We start from the raw sequence: 22686 nt of genomic DNA, 5'->3' as shown, positions 1-22686 counted from the left end.
GTGCAGAGAACAAAAGCATATGTTTGCAACAGTGGGCATGTGCCAACATGAAATATGTCTGTTGGAAATAAGAAATTGGTATGTGATAATTCCAAAACCTATAACTGCAAGAAAAGTGAATTAACAAGTGACGTTACAGTGGACGGTATTCTTTACTGCATACTTCAATGACAAACTACAAGAGTGCTTCCTCCATTGGAGCCTATGTATCTTTTTCTCTTCTCTTCTCTGAAAACAGATCACATGGTATGCAGAGAAGTGCTGGGCACATTGCAGCCAAAGGTAAGTGTCTGGTGTTCCGTTTTGTTTTTTAACGATTGATTCCAATTGGCGAGATAAGCATATACTTATGTTGTTCCGGTTGAAATCTATTGGACCCTTCAAGTGCTCAACAGGCTGGTTTGCATGGGCTCCTTTTACCCAAACACGGCAGTGCATTTTCCTTGCAAGCACCAGGTACAAGCTAAACGCGGAAGCTGTACCCAGCTAGGCTGCTTAAATCCCACTGTAGTCAATGGAATTGAGAAGCCCATCTGCTTACAGTATGACAGCCAAATAGATGAACTGTTCCTTTAAAAACCAGCTGGAATTTTTCAGCTGCCTAAATGATACGTGGTGGCTCCGATCCAACAGAGACTGGTTGCCACAAGTTCCACTGAAATTCCTGGGACTTGAGTTAGTTGTAACTATCTCGTTGCACTGATTTTGGTGGGGCTTAGTCACATCCTACCTTGGCTGAGTTGCAGCCATTGTGACTATGAAGTGATCAGGTCTACATCATTTGCCTGTAAATGTTGTATGGAACATACAATGTTTAACTGTTGTGGGATGCTAAGGGTGAATCCCCTCTGGTAAGTCTGCCGATCATGTTAGCACCCTCTGAAAATGTGCTGATCCAACACACCATGTTAACAGGTTTCCCTGCAGGTGGGCTATATTTTTGAATGAATTCCAAAATCAGCAGTTTTTGTAAAGTCCTTCTTGTTCCCCTTAGTTCTTAGTTTCAGCTGCCCCTGGTTCTATCAAGCTTCAGAGTTTGCCCTTAAATGTGGCCTTCAGTGAAGGTTATCATATTTCTTTGTCGGCAAGACGTTAGATATCAATTCTGTTCTTCCTGTCCATATTAAGCCTTTTTTTCCTGAAGTCCACAGAGAAAACACCATTCAATATTTTCATGTCCTAGGATCCGACGTTGCTTGTAGCAGCTAGGAGTGATGCAAATGCGGAATTGGGTTTTTGAAGGAGCTCATCCGGTTTGCCAAACTCCACTATCTGAAAGTCATTGGGAAATAAATTGAATAAATGTCAGGTGCATTAGCAAATGTCAAGTATGAAGCAAGAATACAGTGCAGTTGGGGTCATTTTTTTATGAGTATCCTATCATGTGAAAATTGCTTTGGGGAAGGAGAATAGCAATGGGGGGGGGGGAATACATAGTAATAGGGAAGAAAGGATTTCCTCAGTTCTGTTCCTTTGTTGTGGGTTTGCTTTGCCCTGGTTTCCAGTTGTCTGTAGAAGGATTTCTAAAATTAATTGTGGAGTGTGCAGTTTGCCTACAGCTTTCAGTTCCTTTAGATTGTTTAGTTAAATGTCCCCCAGTCTACATTACTAATGAATACGTGTGTGTGTTTGTGTGTGTGTGTGTGCGTGCACACACACACACACATATTTACACTTTTTTAAAAAATATGTTCAGCCTTTTGGTAGCATTACTTACCCCAAAGTAAGCACAAAGACTTGCCATTCCTGAAAATAATCACATTGCCTTAGAAGGCTATTTCTTTGATGTGCTAAACTTGTATGTTTTTCTGCCACTAGACAAGATGAAGCAACAGGCAGCAAGGTGTTAGAGCATAGAGCTATGCCACCATGCCAGCCTCTGCCCTCAAGTTTGCTGGAGGAAAATATCCCATTGCCAGCATTGAAAGGGGATGGGAGAGAAATTCCATTCAGCCTCTGCACATGGAATGCTGTGGGTGGGGCGGGCACCATCTTACCCTTTGCCTCAAGAAGAGAAATGTATTGGGCCATCCCAGCTCCCTCTGTGAGATTTCAGGTGTCATGCTGATTTCCAGAGCTGAGCTAAAACCGTATTTGCTGCCACCAGGAGATTAACAATCTTCCTTGCATCATCTGCAATCGGTGCCTCCCATTTAAAGTAACCCATTATATCAGTCCATGCTGCTTATGTGAAAGATTGTCTCTATTTTATCCCACCAATAACATATTAAAAAAATGTCCTTGCCCTCTTTGGACACTCAGGTTTTGCATAATCTGGGCCTGGTGCTTAGTAATAGACTTCCAGGGCAGGGTGGCTGCTCCCCTATGGCCACTGCAGACCTGGAGAGGCAACAAGAACAATGAAAGGGCAAGGGAGAGGACATGTTACGACACTGTTCCCCTGGGGCAGGGCTGCCCCCACCCCACCCAATATTGCTGGACTACAATTCCAGTCATCATCCCTGAACATTAGGAGGCCAGCAGTTAGCCACACCTCCCCTGGAGCACCCAACAGCCTTCTCCACCAAGAGATGCAAGAGCAAAAGTCAGTGTTGAGGCTCTCCCTAGCATCTTCTGGTCCCTTCACCCCCTCCCCACTGGAGGGGGGCTGCTTTGCAAGATCTTCGGGGGCTCCCTGTAACACAACTGCCCTTCCACCTCTCGCCTCTGAGCTGATGGCAGTTCCCTGACAATTATCATTATCATTATTATTATTTACTTCTATGGCTAAGTACCTTCCCCTTATCCATCACCAACACACGGTCACACTCGTGAATGGTGTTCATACGATGAGCAATGGTCAAGACGGTGCAGTCGGCAAAAGCTTCCCGGATGGTCTGCTGAATCTGCACATCTGTTTCGGAATCGATGGATGCAGTTGCCTCGTCGAGAAGTATTATCTGCAGGAGTAATGATGTTTGCATTAACAATTTTAGAATATGGCCACACATACACCCCAGCAAGCATTTGCAGAATGCTGGTAAGTGGGAACCATCATATTTTCACAGACAAAATGTCACAGGGCTAAATTTGCCATCACTCTTCCCACACCACGGGGCACACCTAGCCATGTGTAAATATTAGACCGTGCGCCAGATTTGGTCAAATCCCATTCAAATGTTCCAGAGGTCAGCCAGGGCTTCAAAAATCCCCTGATACATTTCATAGCAACAAAGAAAGAGTGACCATTGGGGGGGGGCGTTTCTAAGACAAATTTACGTAAAAACCTCATAGAAAACCTGCAGTTGATAATAGTCATTCCAGGTTAGCGTTTCCCAAAGTGTGTTGTGCATTCTTCTGGGGGTACACGAAACGGTTTTGAAGGGCATAAGGCAGAATTTTTATTTTATTTTACTTGACCATAGTTGTTTTTAGCTACACAAAGCAATTAAAAATAGTATTATTAGAACCACCCCCAAATTACTTTTGCTTGAAAAGGAGCATGGCAGTAAGACTGAACTCTCAAAAAGGGGATATGAGGTTATTGTAAGTTTGGGAAACGCTGCCCTAGGGCAGATAATCAGATGTTGTTTCATATACGAGAAGAAATGGCAATATATGAAACAGAGGAACATATATTAGATAAAATGTGTGACGTAATGTAGAAATTAGGTGAAAAGTATGGTTTTTTCCCCTATATAAAAGGGATGGGTATAAAAACAACATGGAAGGGAATGTGGGAAGTCAAATTATAAGAGAAACGTATAACAAATTTGAAGTTGAATAAAATAAAAGGAGTTGTTTCATATACAATAAACATCCAAACACATTTCAGTCCGAAACAGCCTCTCTCAGTGGGTCTGCTAAGGTCTTCGTTCTCATATACTGAAATATACTCAGAGTCGCAAAGTGATTTCATGCTCTTTATTCAGCTCATAGTGGTGAGGAGGAATGAATGAATGTCCCCTCAAAGTATCTGCTTTATATACATTATGTACACAATGGGCTGCACATGATTGGCTAATTCCGGAATTCTACTGTAAGCCAATCAGGTTGTGGATTCACTTCTATCTGGAGCATGATTGGGTAGTTCCTGCCAACCAATCATACTGCTGCATTGTTCTAGGACCAATCAGACTGCTGCATTCTGAATCCTATTGTTCTAGGACCAATCAGACTGCTGCAGTTTGGATCCTATTCAACTCAGTACATAACATATACCATTAAAAAGAAAATAAACATTTGATGCCTTTCAGTTCAATTTTCCAGGCATAACGTAAGGATAGAAAGCCAGTGTTGTCTCTGCTTGGGAAACCAGATACTGCCCTTTCACAATGGTGGGAGTAACAAGCAATACACATCAACATTCCCAAATGGCAGAGAGACACTGCCGTGGACACAGACTTCACAAGGACTCACAGACACCCATTGGAAACTGGCAACCAATTACAGCTTCCCAGCACAGAACCACCTGGTGAAACTGTTGGGGGGGTGCGAATTTCACACACCTTAAGGTGTGCATCGCTGAAATCTCAACAGGTGCACCTCTCCTCTCCCCTGCATGACACACTTCACCTGCCAAAAGCAGACATTCTCCCTTCTGCATGTTTATTGTGTTATTATAGTTATTTAGGACTCAGCAGGCATAAAAGAGTCCTGACTCTCACACTCACTTTGCAATGTGTGTAAACAGGAGCTCAGTGCCAATGGCAGTTATGGCCTGCAATAGAGGGAGAGGTAAGACAGCAGGCCCCCTCCCTCAAGCCTGGCTGAGACCAGCTGCCATTTGACTCCTCCCCTTCATGAACAGGCCCCATCTATGTCTGCTTCATCTGGCCACAGCAGAGGGAGAATGAGACAGAGAGGCTCTGCCCATAGGCTCAGTGGGGACCAGTTTTCATTTGGTTCTTCCCCTTACAGAAGTGACTCTGCTGGCATCCCATTCTACCTCATGGCACCAGAGGGACAGATGAGACAGGAAGGCCCTCCCATTGGCCAGGGTGGAACCATGTGGCTCTCCCCCTCCCAGAATTCCTTCCCTGAACTCAGTCTGGCTGCAGTAGAGGAAGAATCCAGGTGCCATTTGGCTCTGCCCTGAACTGCCTACACGAACAGCCATCTTGCTTGGTCATTTTGCAACTTCATTCTGTAACAGAATGAAGCATGTGCCACCTGTGCTTCGGAAAGAGCCACGCCTTGGTGGTAGAGCATTTGCCTTGCATGCAGAAGGTCCCAGGCTCAAACCCTGGCATCTCCAGGTAGATATGAAAGCCTGGAGAGCTGCTGCCAGTCAGTGTGGACAACACTAGATAGACCAATGGACCAACTTGGTATACAGAAACTTCTGTTCTGAACTGTGTTAGAGACATCAGGACTGGGACCCAGAAACAAGCCAAGTGGCAGTGCAGCTGGTGAACACCCAGTGCCAGCTAATAATCTGGTTTACAGGTTTCAAACAAAGCATGGCTTCCCACTGTTTGAAGGAGGGGCGTGGTGAAGTTTTTCAGCATTCAGGAGGATCTGGTACCATAAACTGTGATTGCCACGGAAGAGCCCAAATTCAGTATCCTTTAAGGTCCACTTAAACCAATACTGGGATTCATTATTAGCTAGGGCAGACAAAGCCGACATCTTTTCAAGAAGGGAGAAAGGACAAGGGTGTGTGCTAGTCATCTAAAGCAATAGCACCACCTTGCTCTTAGGGTAAGGATGGCTGCTCAGGTAGCAGCACCAATAGAGAAGGAAGCAGGACCCACCCACACCAGACCCTCTGAAACATTTGCAAATATTTGCAGTTGCTTTGACAAGTTCCGTGATGGTGGTGTGTCATCATGATGAACGTGAAATGTGCCCCAAATTTATTATTATAGCTCTTGAACTGTGCTATAATTTCAGCAGTTTGTCATATTAATGAGGCAACATAAATCAGCACAGCAGCACAAATAAAGCGGGGTGGAAGTATCAACACAGCAGGGGAGGAATGAATGGGAAGAACATTTGAATAAGGTCCAATAACAGAAAGTTATTGAAATTGGCTCTGGGGGCTCTGGCAAGCTCAGGAACAGAATGTGAAAAAGAACCCTGGCTGGATCAGGTCGAAGGTCCATCTAGGTTCCGCATCCTGTTTCTTGCAGATGCTTCTGGGAAGCCCACCAGCAGGATTTCAAAGGAAGCAGGTCTCTCTCACTCATCCCTGGAAGCAGCTCTGCTGTCAGAGGCAGTAAATGTCCCTGGGTACCATTTGTTGGTGGGACGCGGGTGGCGCTGTGGGTTAAACCACAGAGCCTAGGACTTGCCAATCAGAAGGTTGGCACTTTGAATCCCCGCAGCGGGGTGAGCTCCCATTGCTCGGTCCCTGCTCCTGAGGTATTCGAAAGCACCCCAAAGTGCAAGTAGATAAATAGGTACCGCTCCGGCGGGAAGGTAAACGGTGTTTCCGTGTGCTGCTCTGGTTCGCCAGAAGCGGCTTAGTCATGCTGGCCACATGACCCGGAAGCTGTACGCTGGCTCCCTCGGCCAATAAAGCGAGATGAGCACCGCAACCCCAGAGTCGGTCACGACTGGACCTAATGGTCAGGGGTCCCTTTACCTTTACCATTTGTTGGGAATCAGAAGAGTGCTGTTGTGCTCAGGTCCTGCTAGCAGGCTTCCCACTGAAAGCAAGAGCTCAAGAAGGGCCCTGCTGGGTCAGTCCAATGGACCATCTAGTCCAGCATCCTGTTCTCATGGTGGTCAGTGTTCCTGCGTTGAAGTATTGTCTACACTGACTTGGCAGGGGCTCTGCAGGGTTTCAGGTGGGGAGTCTCTCCCAGCCCTAATTGGAGATGCAATTGGGGATTGAACCTGCAACCTTCTGCATGCAAGGCAGATGCTCTACCATGGAGCTACAGCTCTTCCCTTTAGAAACTAATGCAAAGAAGGAGAAATGCAGGAAGAAGTGTGTTTTTAGGACCAAGGGGGGGACTCACTTTTGAATTTCGGAGGAGCGCCCTCGCCATACAGAGCAGCTGCCGTTGCCCCACGGAGAAGTTCTCTCCATTTTCAACCACCCCTGCTTCTAACTTTCCTGGCAGTTTTGAAACCTAGGATACAGGAGAAACGCCACCATGATTACACATTTTATTATTTGTTGCACACACAACAACAACAGGGCAGGAAACCATCTTTGACACAACATCACTGATCCCTGTCAAGTAGAAGGAGATGGATGTGGAAGAGGGAAGAGGCAAAAGCCGCTTGAACGTTTGATGGCGGCAGGCAAGGGTGAGAGAGGGGGGAAGCAACTGAAGGGCAGGTGGAACGACGAAGGAGTGATGTGAATAAAAGATCTGGCATGGAGACGTTTTAGGATGGCGACCAGATTCTGTCTTGAGCAAACAATCACCGCACAATGGTGATACCGTATGGAAAACATACACCACCCGGCCAGGTTCAAGGTTCTTGTGTTATTTTACAAGGCCCTTAACAACTTGGGTCCAGGGTGGCTCAGGGACCACCTGATCTCTTATATCCTTGCTCTGTCATTGAGGTCTTTGGGGGAAATCACTGTTAGTGGTCTCCATGGCTCAGTTGCATGACTCGCACCCACAAGAAGCCATGTGTTCCATATAGTGGGACCAATTTTGCAGAGCAGGCCCCTCTCTGTTGAACATCTGGCGCTTACGGAATGAATACTTTATTATATTATTATTCCATCAGGCTTTTTAACTGAACTCTTGGATTCTGTAGTTTTAACTCATTTTAGCCCTGTTATATTGGGTCTCTTGCACACCGCTTAGAAATGAATGTGGTATACAAACTGTTGAAATAAATAAAGGAATTAATGAAAAAATGAGAAATCGTATTTCTTTCGTGTGTGTGTGTGTGTGTATATATATATATATATAAAACTAACTACCAGCCAATAGATTGACTCTCTCTCTCCCTCCCCCCTACCCTAACCTCTCTTTCTGGTTTCAACATGATTTGTTTCCCAAAGGATGGAGAACACCTGTGGTTCTCCAGATGCAGTTGAAGTACAGGTTGGGGTGAATCTCTCTCTCTCTCAGTTTTGCACATTTCCACATGAGTTTGCATTTTTTTTAAAAAAGGTGAAAGTCCTCATGGAAATCCATCAGCACTTAAGTGTGAATTTCTTCTAATATAGACAGTTTGTTTGCAATTTTGTCTAACACACAATTTTTTGTGAAGCGATTTCCTTTAATATAATGCATCTTTGTATGCTATTTCCATGAATATATGTGCATTTATATACAACCTTTACCCTAGTATTTTCATGTTTGTAAAATTTACCTGGCTAGAAAATGGCATTGCAAAATTCTGAGAAGTGTAGATTTTGAAGGACGGCTGTGTTCTGGTTCTTGTATTGTTTCAGAAATTGCAGATTAAACTGGTTCATTTCTAAATGTAAACCGAATTGAACTTCTCCTCCATTCCTAACCACAGCTCCCATAATTGGTCAACATTGGCCATGCTGGCTGGGGCTGATGGGAATTGGAGTCCAACCACATCAGGAGGTTTCCCCATCCTTGACCTGGACCCAGAGGATTATTGGCTGCTGAGTCAATATCCCAGCTTAATCTGTTTGGATTTCCCTCCTCTCACATGGAGCACCGGTGGCAAAGCAGAACAACAAATTGAAATCCTCCGACACCTGGGCAAATGCTCAGAGCAGCTTGTGTAAACATTTATAGTTTTACAATTAAAATGAAGGTGGGGTGGCGGGGGAGCCGATTTTATTAGAGCTGCTCTAAGGCTTTGACAGGTGCTACTGCCTCCAAGCAATTCTCTGCTCATCCCATGCTTCTGGTTGGAAGAGAAATTGCAGGTAACTCAAGCTGGGATACTTGGGCAAGTGCCCAGAGTCCTGCTGACCCAGGAATTGATTGACTCTAGAGGACCTGTTCTATTCCACTTCTTTCTAAAGCTTCTAAATCTGCTGAATTCCCAATTTTTCTTCCTTTTCTGCTAAGATTCTGTCGGTCTTCTGTCTACTCGTTACCTGTCCTGAGCTACCAGATCACTGCCTTTTGAGCCTGACAGCCTTATGAACACTATGAGGTATACATCTCATACTATGTAATTTTTTTACAAGGGGAAAAGTTGTCTTGCTGTAGTTTGAGTGGTCACCAATAGGTGTAAATGGTTGGGTGGCAGCAAGGGAGTTGGGAATAGGCAGATTGTCTCTTTGCAATATGGGGGCTGCATTTATACAACTGAAGGCACAACCCCAGCACACACACACACACACACACACACACAATTTGCGCTTTCTGAAACAATACAAGAAACAAAACACAGCCATGCTTCAAAATCTACACTTCTCTGAATTTTGCAATGCCATTCTCCAGCCATCAATTATTTCTGTCTTAAAAAAAATAAAAAGAGGAAAGGACAATTAAGAATGTAATTAGTGAACATTAATTGTTCAAATCTTAAATGGGACTGAATATTAGCCACATTATTCTCACTACTGTTTTGGTATCTTGTGATTAATTGATGCATGGTTAACAGGGAATCAAAATTTTCCATACGCTGTCATTTTACATCTGGCAATAATAGATTAGATTGGGAAAACAAAGAAATATATATATATATATAATAACATACTGTGTTTTTCATAAATGTTCTGCTCAGAGCTTGCCAAATTTGATCGTCTGTGTGGTCTTTAAATGGATCTAAGTTGTACCTGTAAGGTAGGAATGAGAATGAAAGAAACACATTGCCCCTGCGAAAGAAAACATTGCCTGCTGCTGCAGTTCTTGTGGACTAGACCCTTGCATTCATTATTATTGCACAGGTGAGACTGAGGACAAGAAAGATGGAGGGACATTGTTGCCATGTCCTGTTTGTCAGCTTCTGGAGATATTGGATTGTTTGGAACAGAATGCTGGACTAGATGGGCTTTGGTTTGTTTGAGAAAGGCAACATCTATGCTCTTAAGAAGTTATCTGTGGGATATATCAGCCTCATATAAACAGCATGCATAGCTCTAGTTAAGGCATGAAGGGATTAAGATCATAGAGTAAACTGTCCTGCCAGGCTTAGCTAGGTCACACCCCCTCACCTTGGGAGGAAGGGTTACCTACCAAAACCTTTGTTCTCTCTCTGTTCCACCATGAAAACAACCAGAAAGGATGTCTGGGCTAATCGCTCCAAGCCAGACCATGTGGGTTTAGCAAGCCATCTTTGTGTTTTTATACAAATAATTTAGAAACATTTACCAATTGTGACGCTAAGTTAAACTGCCTGTCTTTTGTTGCTGCTGCTGTATGGAAAAGCACATGAATCTGTCCTTTGAAGAGTTTGTAAGTAAACCATTTTTAACTTACCAAACAGTGTGGTCTCTTTTTATGTTAAAGGGAAGTGGGAGCTTTGGAATAAACTTAGAAGGTGATATTTTAAAGGTCTAACAGCCTATATTTCCACACTTCACTTTGCCGCATGTTTTATGATTTTAAATCTTTGCTGGGGCTTTCTCACCAACAAGTACTTGCCTCAAACCAGCATCTGGGCATCCAGGGAATTCTCATTCTACTATTTTAAACCAATTTATTAACCAAAATACCAACATTATTGGTGTTAGCAAGGTCATTTAAATAACACCAATGGAGTCCAGTGAGAAAAGAAATCCTGATAACATTGTACTGCATGACCATTGTATAAGATCTCCTTATTTACCTGCAAAACAACTCTATTTCTCTCATCTTCCTTCATGTGTTTAACCCTTGACCGGCTCAACGAGACATTATACTTTTTACATGCAAATACATAGAGTTCTGAAACTGAAAAGGGGGCTTCCATTGCCTTACACTACAATCCTATGCATATTGACTCCAAAGTAAGTCCCACCATGCCCAATGGCACTGCAATCTGAAGCCATTGACTTGGGAATAAGTTGTACTGAGCTCTGTGTGACTTACTTCTGAATAAATGTACTTGGACTTGAACCCCTTTACATACAAACCGTGGCACTGACTATTTTAAGAATGACTGGCTTATATGTCTGAGGGGTTGGGTTTTCTTAGGATGCTTCTTAGGATATTTGTTTGACTATATACAACGTTTTGTGTGCATGCATTTTTCTTTCTGGTATACTATAACTTAAAGGAAAGGAAATACAGTATACCTTGGTTCTCAAATGCCTTGGTACTCAAACACCTTGGTTCTCAAATGCCAAAAACCCGGAAGTAAGTGTTCCATTTTTCTAATATTTTTGGGAAGCTGAACATCCAGTGCGGCTGTCGGCTATCGTTTCGGGGTGCCTGCACCAATCAGAAGCTGCGCCTTGGTTTTCGAACATTTCAGAAGTCAAACGGACTTCCAGAACAGATTTAGTTTGGTGCTTTTGCTTTTGCTATTTATTTTGTGTTTTTGTTTTTGAGGCTTTTTCGGTTAATTTGTTTTTGTGACTGTGTGGAACCCAGTTCAGCTACTGATTAATCATGTGACTGCAGAAATGGATAACCTCCCCTCCACCCAATCAAAACAATGACTATCATCAGTGCAGGTAAGAATTATTATTTTTTTAATCATTTACAATACTGTCCTATTTATTTTATAGTACAGTACATTGATTATTGCTTTCATTTTATGGATCAATGGTCTCGTTAGATAGTAAAACTCATGTTTTAGGAGTTGTTTTTAAAAGTCTGGAACGGATTAATCCATTTTGCGTTACATTCTATGAGAAAGTGCGCCTTGGTTTCGGAACGCTTTGGTTTTGGAACAGACTTCCGAAATGGATTACGTTTGCAAACCAAGATACCACTGTAAATAAAACATATATATATCTGCATGTTTTCTGGGAAGCAGAGCTCACCCCATCAGGTCTCCTCTCCCGCAACAGACACCTGGAATCAGCCATTCCATCAGACTGCCTCACTGGGAGAGATTGGAAGCAGGAGGCTCACTCCTTCAGCTCCATCAGGAACCTTCTTCCCTTGAACTATGCCAGCTGATCATTATACAAATTCACGCCTGAGTTTTTATTTTCCTCTTCCCTCCCTGTACATTTTTCTTTGTGCGTCTTTTTTTTAAAGAGTGTAAGCCTGCAGGCAGGGACTGTCTTTTTTAAATTGCCACTCCGGGAGCCTTTTTGGCTAAAAAATGTGCTACAAATGCTCTAAATAAATAAATCAATAAAATAATTTCATAAATTGGTTTTCCGTCCTAACTTCCAATGCAAAGTGCATATACCGTAGAGATGCCACGACAGCCACTTGGTGTTCACAGGGTCTGCCTTTCAATTGTTTACCAGAAGTTCAGGTTCTGCATCACTGTACCTTCCCCCCCTTCCTCTATGACCCAAGCCAAGAACTTACTGGGTTACTTTATGCAAACTACTTTCTCAAATCATGTTGATGCTCTTCCCCTTCCCTTACAGAGCGATTTTGAAACCAGCAGTAGTTGGTTAGGTTTCACTTTTGCAGCAAAGGTTAATTTGATAATCGTCACAACAGCTACCTTACTGTACCTACAAACAGAACGGGATCTTGAGGAATGACCGACAACTTGGTCCTTAGAGACTCCAAACTAATAGTGAGGATATCAACATTGTCAATGAGGATGGTGCCAGCAGTTGGTTCCGCTAGTCTGAACAAGGCGACCCCTAAGGATGATTTTCCTGAAAGAAGAATGCAGCATTTTAAAAAACCAAAAACATGGGTTTTCATCCTACCGAGAAAGTTCTAGATCAAGTGTGCAGGATGGTAACTTCTGAGGTTAAACCACCATTTCCCTCCAGAACCTGAAGATAAGCGAGGGGCTTGGTTGGAGGACCATAGGATGAAGATTGGATTCCATCATGTAATGAACTGAAATCACAATGGGATCCAAATGGAGTCTGATTCTCTCAGATTAAGCCAAGTTATTTCCTGATTCTGGGTGGGAGGGAAATAATTTAATCCAAGACAATCCAATATGAGCCCAGCACGGCTTGCCCAGTGGCGAAACTAGCCGTTCAGGCACCTGGAGTGGCACACATGCCATGCACCTGGGGGGCGGGGTGAGCCACGCAGGCGGGCGGGGCAAGCCACCCAGGGGGGCGATTGGCATGGCGATTGGTGCCCATTGGGGGGCAATTGGTGCAGCAATTGGCGCACAGGGGGATGATTGGCACAGCAATTGACACCCACTGGGGGCAATCGGTGCAGCAATCGGTGTGCAGGGGGCAATCAGTGCCCATTGCAATTGGCGCACAGGGGGGCGATCGGCGCCCATTGGGGGCGATTGGTGCACCCATTGGCACCCATTGGGGGCTATTGGTGTGGCGATCGGCACCTGAGGGTGTGGCAATCCACCCAGGGGGGATTTTGTCACCCCCCCTCAGGGATGACATGCGGGGCGCACCGCCCCCACTGCCCCCCTTCCTATACTTCTGGGTTTGCCCATCCTATCCATATTCCACAAACGCATACACAAATCATATTATACTTTCAATGCTTTCCCCATATCTTAAGCCCACATTCCACCACAGTACAACATCAGACCAAGAAATGGAACATGGGACTGAATTATGTAGATGAAGGGGTGGGACTATGCAGATAGGGACAATGACTCCCATGATTGGCTGGATGGTTGGTGAAGTTTCATGTTACATAATATATATTAAGCAGTTTCAAATAGTTTGACTCTTGTTTAGGGTGTTACCTAATGAGAGTCCAACTCAAAGTAGACTCATTGAAGTCAGTGGACATGGCTCACCGAAATTTATTAATTTCAGTGGGTCTAATCTCAGTAAGACCGTTAGAATCTTAAGAAGCAAATATTCCATCACACTTGTGTCTCCAAGATCCCATCATGGAACACAGCATTGTCCCAAGAAACAGAACTCAGAGTTTAGCTATGCAGATGAAGGGGTGGGACTATGCAAATAGGGACATGCTTCCTTCTCAGTGATTCCCATTGGATTTGATGGGATGGGATCAAGGGACTGCAGTCTGGGACATGGCTAAAAAGGATGGGAAAACCCCACTCAACACAAATACTTTATCTGGTAGGGGATGGAAGCAAACAGGGCAGGCTGAGCTCCATCTCAGATGGTGACTCTTAATATACCCATTTACTTGCATAATAAATACTTCGGAAAAACATTGCTACAGGGGCAATACTTTTGCCCTGTGCTGCTGATATGGTGGGTGGCCCGGCCTAGGTCGATCAGGACCCGATGGTCTATCTTGAGCATTTATGCAAAATCAGGGAAATACAGAAGCCCTCCTTCCACCCACCCTCTCCAGCCACAAAATAAGCAAATAAATCAGCAGGACTGAACTAAAAGTAACGCACCAGAGCCCGTCCGGCCAACAATCCCAATTTTTTCCTTGCCGTGAATGTTCATGTTTAGGTCATGAAGCACCAAGGGGCTGTCTTCTCTGTATTTCATCTGGTAGTTCTTGAAGGTAATTTCACCCTGAGAAGGCCAGTTTGGGGGAGGAACAGCAACTGCCTTGCCCTCTGCTGCTTCAGGAACACATTTCTGGAAGAAAGCAGAGCAGGGGGCTGCTGGGATTCATCCGCTATCACGACAACTTGGGTCACGGACTGGGCTTTTTTAAAAGAGGTGCAAACATTTTCCGCAACTGGCTATCAAGGCAAGTGCAGTCCTGGTTACTTATGGCAGTGCTTAAAGCAATGATGGGGGCCCACAGTGTGTGTGTGTGTGTGTGTGTGTGTGTGTGTGTGTGTGTAGCCCTCTCCAGCCCCCAGAACTCCACTCCACACTGGCCACACACCCCTCTCCTGAAGCCACATCCCTTACCAACTGCACTGTACTTGAAGTGCTCTTGCCTGGCAGGAATGAGTCACTGAGCTATGATAATGAGGGGGGTGCATTTGGGGGGGTGTTTGTGTGGAAGTCAATACACACTGGAAATAATGGACCAACACCTCAAGGGCTGTGGTGATTGTTGAGAATGCCACTTCTGATCTGACTTCCCTCTCAGCATCCCTCATAACGCTGTGCTGCACTGGTAGGTCAAACTAACGTGGGTCTATCTACAGTTTGCACTATACACTTAAAGCAGCACCATGCCATAATAATAATAATAATAATAATAATAATAATAATAATTTATACCACTCCCATCTGGGCGGCTTCCAACAAAAGATTAAAAATACATTAAAACATCAGTCATAAATAGTAGTGGCTCACCCCCACAATGATCCTGGGACCTAGAGTGCTGGCACCTTATTTTCCTCACAGAGTTACAATTCTGAGTAGTTTAACAGCCAATCTTCTTCCCATGATACTCTGGGAACTGTAACTCTGGGAAGGGAATACCTTTTACTGTATCTTTACCTAGGGGGCCTCCTATCAACTCCTAGCACCCTTAACAAACTACACTACCCAGCATAGCTGTCAATTTACAGATTTGAAAATAAGGGACCAGCAGCCTTGAAAATAAGGGACCAGCAGCCAAAATAAGGGACCTGCAGCCTCAACAGTTCCAGGCACTCCAGTCTTCCTGTCCTCCTGCAGTCTGGTCAAACTCATGCTGGTAGCTTTGAGAACACTGTCCAACCAACTTTGTACCCAGAGATTCAACTGAATAGAATCTGAATCACATGCACCACAAGGCCTGTGCAGCCTCAACTTAAGATGGCTCCCCGGCCTGGCTTTGCACTGCAAAGTTTGCAGCAGCACGTGCAACAAAATGGCATCCAGCATTCAACCCCCCCCCCTCAGCTTGCATTAACTAGCCACACACAAGGCATACAAGCTCCACCCCCCCCAGTCGTTCTTAGACTTCTTATTGGGTGAGCAACACAGCCAAGCAACACAGACTTCCGGTCAGCGCCAGCGCTTAATGGCGGATTTCTCCCGGAGCTCCCGGGAGAGATCTGCTTCGTGGGTTCGGGTCCAGCAGCCATGGCGGAGCGGGGACCCTCAAAAATCACAGGCGCGTAGCCTGTGAACTGGAGACTCGGCGGGCACCTTTGCGCCCCCCCGACGTTGTGAAATAGCCTTTTTAAAGGCTACGGAACAGCGGAGGGTGTGTGGAGCGGTGCTGAGAGTCGCTTTCACCCAGCCTGCGAAGTGAAGCCGTGTCGCCATTAGCGGAGAGCGCTGATTTCTTCCGGTGAATTTGGACTAATAAGAACAACTTTCCGTGAGTAGGATTGAACTTTAAAATTTAATCGGACGCTAAAATTAAGGAAATTGGGCACCGAGACGGATAAGCACTAAAAAGGAAGTCTGCTTTCCGTTCTGTAGCAAGATCAAAGCAAAAGGCACTCAAGCTGTAACCTTTGAAAGGAAAGTCGTGGGAATTAAGAAATCCACCACCAAAGCAAAGAGCTCCCTCCCCGAAGGCAGGAGGGGGGGGAAAGAAGATTTTACAGTACTTTTCCTGCCTGTTTAAAAAGAAATTGAACTGTTTACCGCTGCTCTTAAACCTGGGGATCGGACTGCCGGAGTAAAGGAACCGGCTAAGGACTGTCGCTATAAGAAGGTAAAAAAGTAACTGAAATATTGACTTTGGCTACTCTCAACTCAGAAATACTTTACTTTGTTGCACTGCAAGTCATATGCAGGACACTATTGATCTGGATCTTTTAAAAAATATATATATATTTGAAAAGGACTTGGAGGGCTTTTGTTTGTTTTCTGGAAAGTGTGGGACCGACTTGAAGGTAAAGAATTCGTTTTACGCCCTCTAGAGGACTGGTGAATGGTTTCAGCAACAAGTGGAATTTAAAACTTGAGAACTTTTGTTTGACAGCTTAGGAATGTGGGAATGACCTTGAGTGAAAGATTTTGTTATGGCAGATGGTAAAGAGAAAGAGGATTCACAAGAAACAACTCTGAGATCTGGCAGACAATACAAAATAGATTCCTTTATGCAAAGAAGGGCCTCTGTATCAGGAGCCTCTGGAACTGCAGCTGTCCCAAAGATTAAAGTGAAAACTATGTCTTCTGAAGAAGCATTTGCTAAAGTACTTGGGAAAATAAATGACTCACTGGAGGAACTAAAAAAGCAAGGTGCAGAAACTAAAGTACAAGTTGCTGAAACAAATAAGAAAATTGAAGAAATCTCTGGGAAAATCGATTTAAATACAAAAAGTATAACTGACCTTGGGAATAAAGTGAACTCTAATGCAGAAGCAATTGGGAAACTACTGGAGGATTCATCTACAACACGAAAGATAGCTGAGGAAGCTAAAGAAATTGCAACGGCTGCTGAGGAAAAGTTTCCACCGGTGTACAGGAAATTAGATGAGTATGAACTGGCACTTTCTATGCAGGATATGCAACGCAAGGAGAGGAACCTAAGGATCAGACTTGTGCCGGAAAAGGAAGGAGACAACTTGGTGGATTACTTGACAAAAGAATTCTCTGACTTTTGGAAGCAGGAGTTGGACAAGGAAGAATTTAAGATAGAGAGTGCATTTAGACTGGGAACAAGGCAGAGGAAGAACAGACCCAGAGACTGCTTAATAACTTTGAGATCAAAGGAGGAGAGAGATAAAATACTGAACCTGCATTACCAAACAACCCTTCAAATTGAAGATTTTCATATTGAGATTTTTAAAGATATTCCCAAAAGCATTTTGGATGCAAGAGGTTTCTACAAGGACTTGGTGACACTGCTGAAAAGGAACTACATACCATTCAGGTGGGAGTTTCCGCAAGGCTTGTCTTTTAAATACAAGGGGAAGAAAAGAAGAATAAAGACAGTGAGCGACAAAGACAAGTTTTTAGGAGAACACGAAGAAGACCTACAGAAAGAGGCGTTTCCAGGACAAGGGCATCCCTCAAGCAAGGTACCATTAGATACGGATACGGAATCACCGACAAAAGAGGAACAACAACTGGGAGCTGTAGGTGGAAAGAGTAAATAGTCCCATCATGGCTCTGCAACTTTTAACCTGGAATTGTAACGGATTAAATATTCCCAGAAAAAGAAAAAATATATTTCATGCTTTAAAGAAAGACCAATTGGACTTGATTTGTTTACAAGAGACCCATGTGACAAGAGCTCACAGAAAATTATTGATAAATAAAAGACTGGGACAAGAATTTATATCTTCAGATAGAGTAAAAAAGAGAGGTGTGGTGATCTACGCAAAGGAAAGTTTGCAACCGAAACAAATTTTTAAAGATGATCAAGGAAGATATTTGGCAATTGAAATTCAATCTCAAGGAGAAAAATTTTTGATAGTGGGAATTTATGCACCAAATGAAGGCAAAGCTGAATTTTTTAAGAAGCTGCATGAGACTTTGATGGACTACATGGATTACAATTTAATTGTGATGGGAGACATGAATGGAGTAGTTTCAACAAATATGGATAAAGCACAAAGACAGGTAGTTACAAAAGACGGAAGACTACCAAAAACTTTTTTTGAAATGACTGACAATATGGACTTGATTGATATTTGGAGAACAAAACACCCATTAGAAAGAGAGGGAACCTTCTTTTCTGAAGCCAAAATGACATGGACACGGATTGACCAAATTTGGGTGACTAGCAGTATGGCGTTGAATATAAGGAAAGTGGAAATCTGCCCAAAAACTTTCTCCGACCATAACGCAGTAAAGATGGTAATGAAGCAAACAACAACTGGTTCCTTCAGATGGAGAATGAATGACACCTTACTTAGAGATGAGGAGATCTGTAAGAGGGCCCAAAAAACCTTGAAAGACTATTTTGAAATTAACTTGAGGACTAAAGTAGAAAAAAGAATAGTATGGGACGCAAGTAAAGCCGTGATGAGAGGGTTTTTGATACAACAAAATACATTAAAGAAAAGAAAGCAAAATGAGAGGAAAGAGAAAATCTTGGAAAAGATAAAAGAAGGGGAAAGGAAATTAAGATTGAAGCCAAAATCGCAAGAGATTTTAAGAGAAATTAAATTATACCAAACACAATTTATGGAACTGATGAACCAAGAAATAGAATGGAAAATTAAACAAATGAGACAAAAGACTTTTGAATCTGCAGATAAATGTGGCAAGTTATTGGCGTGGCAAATAAAGAAGAGACAAAAACTCAACACGGTAACAAACTTAGAAGTGGAAGGAAAGAACATATTTAACCCTGCGGAGATTAGGAACTGTTTTCAGAGCTACTTTAGACAATTGTACACACAAGGGCCGCAGAAAGAAACGGATATACAACAATTCCTCGAGAAAAATGGGCTGAAAAAGATTTCGCAGGAAAGTAAGATAATTTTGAATCAGGAGATATCAGCACAAGAAATAGAAGGTGCCATCCAAAATATGACGTTGGGCAAATCTCCTGGACCGGATGGACTGACTTCCAAATATTACAAAGTTTTGAAGGAAGGGTTGATACAACCCTTGAAGGAAGTCTGCAACGAGATTATGGAGGGGAGAAGGGCACCCGATACGTGGAGGGAGGCCTACATCACACTTATACCAAAGACAGAGACTGAAAAGACCCAACTTAAGAACTACCGACCCATCTCGTTACTAAATGTGGATTACAAAATCTTTGCTGATATTTTAGCAAAGAGATTGAAAAGAGTTTTGATGGAGGAGATTCATGGGGACCAAGCGGGCTTTCTCCCGAAAAGGCATTTGTCGGATAACGTAAGGAATATAATTGACATTTTGGAGAAGTTGGAAGTGAATATAAACACTAAGGCTGTTTTGATATTTGTGGACGCCGAGAAAGCCTTTGACAATATATCTTGGAGTTTTATGTTGAAGAACCTCCGGGGGATGGGGGTAGGCCAAGGGTTTGAAAATGGTATAGGTGCAATATACTCTGAACAGAAAGCAAAATTAATTGTAAATAATGTGGTTACAGAAGAGTTCAAGATTGAAAAAGGGACACGCCAGGGGTGCCCTATCTCTCCACTACTTTTTATATTGGTCCTGGAGGTTTTGCTTAATATGATTAGGAGGGACCAGTTGGTTAAAGGGGTTCAGGTCGGAGCTAAACAATATAAATTGAGAGCATTTGCAGATGACCTAGTACTTACATTACAAGAGCCAGAAGCTAGCACGAAAAGAGTTTTGGAAATAATTCAAGAGTTTGGTCAAGTGGCAGGATTTAAATTGAATAAGTCAAAGACCAAGGTTTTGGAGAAAAATTTAACACAGTTTGAAAAAGAAAGGTTTCAGAATGAGACAGGGTTGACTGTGGTTAAAAAAGTGAAATATTTGGGAATAAATATGAAAGCTAAGAATGTGAACTTATTTAAAGATAATTATGAAAAAACTTGGACAGAAGTGAAAAAAGATTTGGAGATTTGGTCAAACCTGAAGCTTTCCTTGTTAGGCCGTATTGTAGTTATAAAAATGAATGTATTGCCGAGAATGTTGTTTTTGTTCCAAGCATTACAAATAATGGATAAGACGGATTGTTTCAAGAAGTGGCAAAAAGACATATCTAAGTTTGTCTGGCAGGGCAAGAAGCCCAGAATTAAATTTAAGATACTAACGGATTCAAAGGAAAGAGGGGGGTTTGCCCTGCCAGACTTTAAACTGTATTATGAAGCGGCAGCTTTCTGCTGGCTAAGAGAATGGCTACTTCTTGAAAATACTGATGTTTTGGATTTGGAAGGCTTTAATAATATTTTTGGGTGGCATGCATATTTGTGGTATGACAAGGTTAAAGCACATAAAGGTTTTAAAAACCATATTGTCAGAAAAGCATTATTAAATGTCTGGATTAGATATAAAGATTTGCTGGAAAGTAAAACTCCAAGGTGGTTGTCGCCAATGGAAGCTAAGGCAGTCAAAAAGTTAAATATGGAGTCTAAATGGCCAAGATATTGGGAAATTTTGGAAAAGGAAGGGGACAGACTGAGATTGCAGAGTTTTGAGAAATTAAAAGGGAAGGTGAGGGATTGGTTGCACTATCATCAAATAAATGAAGTGTTTAAAATGGACAGTAAAATTGGCTTCCAGGTGGAAAAATCAAAATTGGAGACTGAATTGTTAGAATCCAGTACTAAGAATTTGTCAAAAATGTACAATCTGCTGCTGAAATGGAATACACAAGATGAAACGGTTAAATCAAGTATGATTAAATGGGCTCAGGACATTGGTCATAACATCTTGTTTGCTGATTGGGAAAAGTTATGGACCACCGGGATGAAATTTACGGCATGTAATGCCTTAAGAGAAAATATTATGAAAATGATCTATAGGTGGTACATAACCCCAGTCAAGCTTTCAAAGATTTACCATTTGCCTGATAATAAATGTTGGAAATGTAAAGAAAAGGAAGGCACATTCTTTCACCTTTGGTGGACGTGCCCGAAGATTAAGGCATTCTGGGAAATGATCTATAATGAACTGAAAAAGGTATTTAAATATACCTTCTCTAAGAAACCAGAGGCCTTTCTCTTGGGTATTGTCGGCCAAGGGGTGTTAAAGACGGATATAACCTTTTTTATGTATGCTACAACAGCAGCTAGAATACTTATTGCAAAGTACTGGAAGACACAAGATCTACCCACTCTGGAAGAATGGCAGATGAAGGTGATTGACTACATGGGTTTGGCAGAAATGACGAGCAGAATCCGAAACCAGGGAAGAGAAGCAGCGGAAGAAGAATGGAAAAAATTCAAGGACTATTTAAAGAAATATTATAAAATTAATGAAAGTTAGAATGATGTGGGACTAGAAAGTAAATGGTTATTATTAGTAATGGTTAAGACAAGGAGAATAAGGAAGATTAAATTAAAATTAAATTAAAATAAGGGAAGATTTGCTGAACAATCGAATAGAACCTGGAATACAGAAAAGGGAGGCATGAGGAAGTCGGGGAAGAAAGGCATAAGAAAATAAGATATGAAATTGTACTTGTTCTTTGTTGTGTTTTTGTTTTTGTTTGTTTATGTATTTGTTGTGTTTATTGTAATGTTAAGTCATGTTTTTGTGGTTATAAAAACTTCTTAATAAAAACAAAAACAACAAAAAAAAAACCACAGCCAAGCAACACAGTTGGAGCCTCCCATCTCCCTGGCCGAGAGGGAGAGGAGCTGCTTCCTTTGAAATTTAAGGGACATCATTTAAGGGACATTCATCAATAAGGGACAGCAGCGGGACATGGCGCTGGAATAAGGGACTGTCCCTTCAAATAAGGGACACTTGACAGCTATGCTACCCAGGATTCTTTGGGGGCTGTTCCATGTGGTATCAAACTGCTTTAGTACAGATAGGGCCTAGCTAGAATTGCTTTAAATACTCTCGCCAGGGGTCCTTCTTACCGTGATATATTCCATAATTTGCTCGACATGTGTAAATCGAGCTTCTGTCTCCGATCCTGTTCTCACACACACTTGCAGAAGTCCACTCAACTATGAAGGAGGGGAAGAAAGGAAGGGGAAAGATCAGGAAGCTGTGCTGGGGGATATTTAGCTACCTGTGCGCCAAACAGAAAAGCAGAAAGAATTCAGTTCTATTCGTTGCAGTCACTGCAGGATATACCAGAGTGTTATTCTCCCACATGGGAACCCTGGAAGCTGCCGGAGTCAGTGCCAGTTTTGAAAGGTCAGTGAGCTCCACCGCCCCACCACACTGTTGCTGCTGCTTCCCGGGAAGTATTGGGTGTGAGATTGGCATGGTGCAAATGCACTTGTGGAGCGAATTTGGTGCTCCCACTGGTGTGTCTGCATCTCACCGCCTTTCCTGTACTGGCAGTAGCATGACCAACCAGCAGTCAGGTGGGTGCCACCACCACACTGCCTGCTATTGCCTCCATGGAAAGAGTTATCCCTGCCTCTTGACCTCCCTCATCCCATTTTCCTACTTCAACTTCTACCTCT

The 22686-nt window shown here is 43.0% G+C and overlaps 1 protein-coding gene across 4 annotated transcripts in view; it reads right to left on the bottom strand.

Moving 5' to 3' along the window:
• Nucleotides 1-996: 996 nt before the first annotated feature.
• The window catches only part of LOC128419482 (ATP-binding cassette sub-family C member 12-like), a 62556-nt gene continuing 40866 nt past the window's right edge, over nucleotides 997-22686 (bottom strand). For 2 of the 4 annotated variants that reach the window (XM_053400222.1, XM_053400224.1), the window contains 7 exons: nucleotides 22129-22218; nucleotides 14227-14416; nucleotides 12406-12565; nucleotides 9550-9628; nucleotides 6909-7022; nucleotides 2736-2900; nucleotides 997-1272 (listed from right to left, as the gene is read on the bottom strand). In XM_053400222.1, coding sequence (XP_053256197.1) covers nucleotides 1180-1272; nucleotides 2736-2900; nucleotides 6909-7022; nucleotides 9550-9628; nucleotides 12406-12565; nucleotides 14227-14416; nucleotides 22129-22218 — 891 coding nt within the window. In that variant the 3' untranslated portion in view covers nucleotides 997-1179. Of the gene's footprint in view, nucleotides 1273-2735; nucleotides 2901-6908; nucleotides 7023-9549; nucleotides 9629-12405; nucleotides 12566-14226; nucleotides 14417-22128; nucleotides 22219-22686 lie in introns of those variants that run through there. The other 2 variants (XM_053400226.1, XM_053400225.1) reach the window with 2 other exon arrangements.

The sequence above is a fragment of the Podarcis raffonei genome, chromosome 8, assembly GCF_027172205.1.
Source record: "Podarcis raffonei isolate rPodRaf1 chromosome 8, rPodRaf1.pri, whole genome shotgun sequence".
NCBI classification, from domain to species: Eukaryota; Metazoa; Chordata; class Lepidosauria; order Squamata; family Lacertidae; genus Podarcis; species Podarcis raffonei.
Note: the sequence above shows the minus strand (reverse complement) of the source record. Positions and strands in the feature narration are given on the sequence as shown.